This window comes from Anser anser (assembly GCF_964211835.1).
Source record: "Anser anser genome assembly, chromosome: 1".
In the NCBI taxonomy this organism is placed as follows: Eukaryota; Metazoa; Chordata; class Aves; order Anseriformes; family Anatidae; genus Anser; species Anser anser.
The window spans coordinates 43,638,383-43,646,666 of NC_139720.1; the positions used below are offsets into that span (position 1 = coordinate 43,638,383).

The 8,284-nt window shown below is 38.3% G+C and overlaps 1 protein-coding gene across 2 annotated transcripts in view; it reads left to right on the top strand.

The window, feature by feature from the left end:
• The window catches only part of TEF (TEF transcription factor, PAR bZIP family member), a 21,971-nt gene extending 14,840 nt beyond the window's left edge, over nucleotides 1-7,131 (top strand). For both annotated transcript variants that reach the window (XM_083799392.1, XM_083799391.1), the window contains exon 5: nucleotides 4-7,131. In XM_083799392.1, coding sequence (XP_083655518.1) covers nucleotides 4-25 — 22 coding nt within the window. In that variant the 3' untranslated portion in view covers nucleotides 26-7,131. The remainder of the gene's footprint in view (nucleotides 1-3) is intronic.
• Nucleotides 7,132-8,284: the final 1,153 nt, after the last annotated feature.

Genomic DNA, 8,284 nt, shown 5'->3' on the forward strand with positions numbered 1-8,284 from the left:
AAGTGACTTATCTGATTCCGAGTGATGCAACTTTAAAGACTTTTAAAAACAAAGAAACTAAAAAGCACACATGAATCGCCAGTCTTCAGAGTGAGCAGTGAAATCTATGAGGTGTCCCAACACAAACAACTGACGATGACCCTGCCTGCCTGCTTTCCTGCAAGTACCCCATCTGAACTACCCAGGGCTGGGCATGATGAAAAGTGCAAAGTCTCTTTAATTCTGTATATGGCTTTCTTATCTGTCTTTCTCACTGTAACTATGAACTACAACAATAAGCTAGCTTACTGGGGTTTTGTCGAGATGCTCAAAGTTCATGTCTCAAAGTCTGTTGACAGCCTATGTGAATAGTGACTCTGTTTTGGCACTTGAGTGGAAGAAAATAGAGAGTTTTAAATGGAAGTGTCTGTATATATTAAGAACTGCTATATTTTAAGACTTTTTTTTTCTCCTCTGCAGTAGAGTAAGTTGTACCTAATACTGCAGCTCACTTCTGGTACAGCGTAGCATCTTGTGGAGTGCTATGAGTGCAGAATCAAAGACACCAAGAAAACAGCAGTCTGTGACGTGTAAGACTTCCAGTGCAGAAAAATACAGCAGATGTACTGAAACAATCCAGAAAGCACCCCAGTGTGCCATACAAAGAGGGGTAATTAACCTATATCTAATGACCTGTGTAACAGTAAAACACTGCTGTAACCCGCCTTTCCCCTTTTTCAAGGCTCAATTTCTTTAATAGTATCTCACTAAAAGAAAATCTATTTCTCTGTAATGATTTAGCAATCATGGAAAAGGTGCTAGTCTGAGCTGCTGACCCCCATGTCTTTTGGCAGTCTGAGACTACCAAATGAGTATTAGCTCCAGCAAAACAATGGCTATTAGCTGCCATACTACAGTTTCCTGTCTCTTGACTACATGAGAACTGCAGTGGTGAAAGAGTACTTCATCTGTTTGATAAATCCCAAACAGCCACTGATTTCACAGCGTTACAATGCACAGCTGAAGTATCAGGGCCCTTGTACTGGTGTGCAGGAGTAGATGAAAGCTTAGGCAGCTGATGGGGATGTTTACTGTGTGTAGAAGATGGAGAAAGTAGGTGGAAGTTCCTTTCGAAGAGCTTCATCAGCCTAACAACAACCTACATTTATATTGAGGAAGGTTAAGAGCAATAACTTTTCATTTCTGGGATAGTACAGGGCCCTGCTTGTAGCCAAGATGAAGCTTGTAAGATGGGAGTGAAAGTACAGTGTATTTATGCCTGGAGATTGATAAACAGAATACACCTCAAGAAGAATAATCCTAAAAGCTTTCAGAAGCACAAGTGTCCATGTTATGAGGCACAGCTAGTTACCAGCAAATGTTACCTGATGTTATCAGATTGAACAAGTATTCTGAATTAGCACTTACCCAAGAGATTCCACCCTTCTTTTCAGAGCAGAAAGGCAACGAGAAAAAGATAGAAAACAGCAAATAATGTTGTAAACTTAATTAAAAAAATATCAAAATTCAGAATTCATAACTAGCTTTTTGAAGGTATAACCTTTGTAAAAGGCATGTACATTAAATGCACTTATTGACCTATTATTTTTAATGGACCATGTTCTGACGTCAAGAAAGTATTTTTAACTTTTTTGTTAGTTACAAAATTATATTAAGTGTACAGTCATAACTTGCAGTTCTAAAGTTCTGAGGTGATCTTTGGGTATCATCCTCAGACAGATGAATAGTTAACTCCATGTTGCTGAAATGTCAGCATATATCACTACCTGTAGCAAATACCGCAAATTTGAACTGATATTTTTGGTAGTACTACTTTTTTTTATTTTGGTGGTAAAGGCCATGCCATGAATCTTTTTTAAAAATACTGACAGCATGTAAATATAGCAACTCTTTTTCCATTTATCACTTCTAAATTTTCAGTTGGCTTTGGCTATTCTTGAATGTCATGCTTCGTGCTTAAATCAAAGTTAAGGCATATTGTAACTGGGCAAGGAGTTGCTAGTCCTTCAGTTGGGTCTTGCTGTTTTACTGCTTTAGGAACATCTTTTAAGCACATATATTGTATACAGGATCTGGCTTTGCAGTATACCATGCTATTTTAACAGCAAAATACTTGGTGAGTGTAGTATGTGCAATTCCATTGTTTTTTTTCCTGTTGTATTGAAAGTTTATACAACGGAAGCTAACAGCGAATGTTCATTAGATTTTTTTCTTTCTTTCACAGAAGACTGTTAGCAAATTCTTCTACTTCCCTGTAGAACAGTACAAATCTGCACATTCTGTGATTGTCTCTACAGGTTGCGAAACTGGAAAATAACACTTCAGTGTGTGGTTTAACTCCTATAGTTGGAGATTTTTTTTAAAGAAGGATCTTCAATGGTAGATGAGAAGATAGTAACTACAAAAGGGGTGTAGGTATTTCCAGATGAAAAAATTGTGCAGTGCTGATTTCCTTTCTCAGTTTTTGCAGTCTCAGGAAGTTAAGCTTACTGCTTAGCATGCTGCTCCTTTCAGAATTATTAACTAATAATCATGTTTCTTTGACTAGGATGGCTATCCTATTTGTAAGTGATAACTTGGATGCATTTCTCACAGTGATCATAAGACCGATATTCTTTTAGCTCAGTTTGTGTTAAAAGATGCTGACTTGGCACTGTTAGTCTGAAGTTCTCTAACCTTGGGACGTGCTCTGTAGAGGCTGCAAGTGTGCCTAATGCCAATGTACCCCATCCCATCCATCAAAGGGACCATCTCCAAGGGGAGGGAATAAAGGGAATGCACCTTTTGGCATCACTGCAGGGATTGCCATTAAAGGGAGCAGTTTTCACATATCTGTGCGTTCATTAGGAAACAGATCGAAACCAAGCAGCCATTGCACAGCACTACCTTTCAAAATACATAAACTGTTGATGAGATGTTGGCAATGTGTTGTCTTACTTTACAGAAGAAATTGACTATGAATAAGTGATGAATAACACTTAAGGCAGTATTGTTTTCATACATGGTCTTCTAATCTACACGGTTAGATTTCCTTGTAATAATGCATTTTTGTACTTAAAAATTCCCTAAGAGTTAAATCTTTCACCTGTTGCCACGATCTGCTCCCACTGAAGCTAGTAACAAAAATCTCGTTAACTCCCACTGGAAAAAAAGCTTTATTCTGATGTGGTGAACATAAACTTGTAGCAAGCACTGGAGTTATGGATATCTTTGCTTTACTCTGGAGCATTCTGTGCTGGGATCAGATGGATGTACATCAGATTGCAGGTGTAATGTTGGTAAACTGATCCTGTCACTTGATCATTCATAGAGTTTTGGTGTTCAGACAATCTGAAATCTGTTTCCTCACTCCTGCATGGACTTGGTGGAAAAAAGTGTATTATAAGCTTGTGCTGGGAGAAGGAACGCTTGTTATTTTTTAAGACTGTTGTGTGGCTTTTTGTAGTTTTTTTGTAACATTTTCTGTAATTCCTGACAATTTTCCACTTCCCTGCTGTGCTTTTTGAAAGCCCAAGGTATTATAGCTGTGGAAATCACTTCCAGTGTTACCTGCAGGTTAGCTACTAATCTTACCAAATTTATTTCAAGTTGCGAGGTGTAGTGGAAGGCTAACAGCAACAGCGTTGAGAATACTGTAAAAAAAAAAAAGCCTACTTATGTGTGTGGAGGGGAAATATATATTTTTAAGACAGCAGAAATAGTGGACTATATATTTTTTTAAGACAGCAGAAATAATGGACTTGCACAGAAGACAATATTGCTGCTTAGCCCTGCAAACCTCTTCAGTATAACATGGCTTTCTTCCTTGTGATCAGATGCCTTCATTTTTAGTGAGAGTGAAGGCATCTTGGACCTTTATAAAAACCCAGATAGAATTTTGTTCATCCTTACTGTTTCTGCTAATAAGCACAAGATGAGAAATGCAAATTTGTCTTAATGCATAAATCTTTTTTTAGTAACTTGCATCTAAATCCATAAGCAGCAAAAGAATTAATGCTAGTATTTTGCCTTTGCATTACTATAAGATACTGGCTAGCTTTCTAGATTTTCAGGTAATTACTCTGACCTGTATATCTGCCACTGTAACACAGTGAAGATGGATAAACTTGCAACAAAGGACTGGGAAAAGGGTAGAAAGAATAAGCTTAACTAAACTTCTGTGGAGATGCTAACATAATGCTAATTGATAAATTATATTTTAATTTTTGATAATGCAGATTTGTCATACAGAATGTTATTTTTAGTTTGGTAGTATACAGTCCCCTAGTAAGTCCCTTTTGGAATGCAGACTTCTTAACGTTGAAGCAGCAACAGGGGAAACGGAATCATTTGAGGAAGATACACATATAGATTTAAACATAAATATACCTGGCAAGTGGAGCAAAGAATGAAAGCAGGAAAATAAGAGTACTGCAAGATACTGACCTGAATCAGATTGCTAAAACGGAAGGCTTGCTGTTCACAATTCTATAGCAATTTGGGTTCCCTGAGTTTAGCATCACAGATAAGACAAGTACTTGTTGACGTTTTCGAATCTCCTTTTCTTGATCTCATTCCACAGTTCAGAATAAAGTGAAAGGAATATACAGATAGGGAGGAGAGTTACTGCAGAAGGGTGTGAAAAATTGCTATTGCTTGAACGAAGTGTGCTGTTGCACTGGGACTTGACCTGCCCATGTGAACTGATAGTGCTGTGTCATGAGAGAATTACTATCTGAGGCCCCAATATTTTAAGGCCTCAATTCTGATATCAGTTCTGCATGGGATGAGCCCTGTATCTATAGAGAGCCGTGTGGATTTCACAGGGTCTGTTCTTGAATGTGAAGCTCTGCCCAGGCAGTCAGCTGCAGAATTGTGTCCTTAACACACTGTCAGTTGTAGTTATAAGGCTGTTCATATTAAATGTAATTTGGGTGCCTGTTACATAGCCAAAACCCTTGTTACTTCATTTTCCCAACTAAGGCATGAGCAGAAGCCCTTTGCTGTACAACATCTGTAAAAATGTACTTCACATACATCTAGTAAATTAAGGCATGTGATTTTGGTCTGTGGGTCTCAACAAACTTTGCTCGTGTACCTGCCTGAATGTTTCCTTAGATCTGCAGCTATGTCTCAGTGAGAAGGTACGCTGGGATTTGTTTTCCCGAGGGAGCACAAGAGCAGCTCTCATCTGTAACACTGCAGGTGGCTGCTTGCTACTGGCCAGGATCATGGAAGGATGCATCCTCTTGCACTTTTACGTGAAGTTGTCTAAAATATGGTGATTAACATGATTATTGAAATACTGTATTTTGTATAACTTAGAACATGTAAATACACTTTTAAAACTGATCTGTTCTATGAAGTAATAAATAAGTGCTTCCATTGTAATACCTGAATATTGTTAATGCTTCATGTAGCTTGATTTGGGATTATTTTTTTCCTAGAGAACTACAGATATCAAAACCAAGATTGATGTTGTGGAATTCTAGTCTAGTTGTGATTCTTTCTATCAAGAAAAACGTGTTTTAAAAAATGAGCTACTTAAGCAGAGAAACTGAGAATTTGAGGGAACTGATTCTCTTCCAGTCTTTCTTTGATGGTAGTCACTGATGACACTGATAACTATTCTTCCCACCCCATTAGCTGACCAATTAATTTTGTTTGTGAGTAGCGTTTGGAAAGTGGCAATATTAAATGATTCATAACACTTAGTGATTGAGGAAAAGTAAAGTGTTTTTTAAAGTATTTTCTCTTTTGGCTTAAACAGCTGTCTCCATCCTTCAGACTGCAGCGAGTTGCAGTGAAACAGTGAGAGTGATTGTTACTGGAGCTCATTTGTAGCCTAGATAGTCTACATCTCACATACATTAGTTGTATTATGTGCACAGATGACAGGTATCCTGTCTTGGTTTGGAGGGGGAAAGTGATTAATGACTTGGGGTTTTGGTGAGTACATGTTCACTGGATGCTGCACAGCTGGAACTTTCATCAGCTTTCATGACCTGTTCTATCTTGTGTTAAACGTAAAAATAAACAACAGTGGAGTGAGAATCGTGAGCAGTCTGCTAGGAAGCATGAACACTTGGTTGTGGAGGAGGTGGCGAGGAGACTTGTCCATTGGTCTTCAGCTAGGAGATCAGCCTGTGGTAACACCACCTCCAGCCATAACATAACTTCTTTGTCTCTAATGCTGTACTGGAGCAGTCTCCCATCTGGTGTCAGCTGCTTCTGCAGTGTTGCATAAATGACAAAGCTACAGCACCTTTTGTAGTGGGCAGAGATGACGACATCTTCCTTCCCCCCACCCACCCATGTTTCTAGGCTATAAAATAGCTAAACGTATATGCAGGTTATTCAGAAAATTCTGTTCCTGTAAAGCTTTTTCAGAGGCATTCAGTTTTGAACTCAATAGTCTGAGGGAACTCCTATCTGCTATCTATCTGCTATATTTAGCCTGAAATTCTGTTTCCTCTTGGATAGAAATATTGTATTTGGCTTCAGACGTGACACTGATCTGTCCCAGTCATTCAGTGGGATGGATGATAAATGTGCACAGTATTTATATAAAGATGATAAATCTAATCTTAATTTTACTGCATGTTGTTTAATCTCTTGGATGTTACTCCTTGAGGTTGTCTAAATAATTCCTACAAATGTAGCTGCTCTTCAAAGCAGTCCATAAAGTGCATTTGAGATCATTGACTGAAAGGTTCTATAGGAATGAAAGAGATAATAAAGACTGTGTAGTGGCTGGGTAAAACTGTATTGCCATAAATGATTTTAATTTATATATGAATCTCTTGTCCCAAATTGCTTATTTTGTACATAAACCTATGCACTCCTGGCAGCTGATAGGTGAAAATAAAGGTGCTTAAACAGCAGTCTAATGAGGAAAGGGCATTTCACTGTTGCAGAGTTGATATTATTTTATATTTCCATTTATTACACTTTTTTAAATGTATAAACCACAGATTTGAATTCTCAAAGTCTTCAGCTTGGATTTTGTGAGTAGTTTAAATCCTCTCACCTCTCTGCTCATAACTGGTTTTTAAGAGAAAAACAAGCTTTTGTTTAAAATTGTAAAATTTTGACTGTATTAAATTCTGTTAGTACCCTTCCTTTTTAAGAAATAAAATGTATATTCCACTATACTGAGATTCAGTAGTTTTGTTCTCTAGATAGCATACTGTGTGCTATACACCTCAACTGCCAGCATTACACCTGCAGTTCACATTAAAATTGATCAGCTGTGTCGTATCTGCCTCTTGCTGTCAGTCTCTTGCTGTTTCCCGTGTGTTAACTATTAGATGTGAAGGTAACAGGTATACCATTCCACCTCTCCTTTTTTTTTTTTTTCCTGAGTGAATTGATTTCAAAAACACTGCAAGGTGTTGTCCCCCCCACCCCATTTTTGGTCCTCCTGTAGTGACTCTATGTTGAGTTCTTACAGGTAGGGGGAGAAATCCCACCTAGTAGTTAGCTGCAGAAACTTTGTCCTTGTGTTGTCTGTTACTTTGGGGCTGACTACGGCCTTGAAATAATCAGAACTTAGTTTTCTTTCTTTTATGGGAAGAAGCAGAGTTTAGAGTAAATAAGTCTTGAACATGAGGACAGCTTTTTTCATTCCTTTCCTTTTTAACCTAGTGGAAAGGAGGGGTAAGAAATGCATTCTATATGCTCAGTGTCTGACTGGAAAGGGCAGCTTCCAGAGAAAGACGTGTTTAGCTTCCTTGGCCTCTTATGGTCTGTAATAATTCTACCTGAGATTTATGCAGTCAGGGAAGAGATCACTGGCATTGTAGTGCATCTGGAGTGTTTTAGCATATCTAGAAAATACAGCAAGATAGTTTGGTTCTTTGCTTTCATTAAGGTTTTTTTTTTTTTATGGCTAGTGATGGGGGGCACAGGTAAGAAGGCAGTCATATTTCAAACAGGAAAGATGAAATGGGGGAGATGGGATTTCTAATCCAACTGTGCAGGCAGGGATTTAATCCATGTGGGTGTTCGTCACTGATAACTTTCTGACATTTGAGGGAGGGAAGAGGTATCTAGTCAAGGCATTATGTAAGGTCCATGAAGACTGGGTTGGCCTCTTGTTCATCAGGATAATCTTGAAATGTATACGTGAAGATGACTACCTGCAACCTACCGTGGTGGATTAGCAAATAAGTTCATATAATTTCGGAGTGGGAAGAAAGTGTAAATGAGTTGCTTTTCTCTGGCTGTTTTCCAGAGCCATGGAATGATTAGTGACTCAGGCAATTTGTGCATGAAAGCTAAAAGCTGTTTTGAGGGAGGAGCC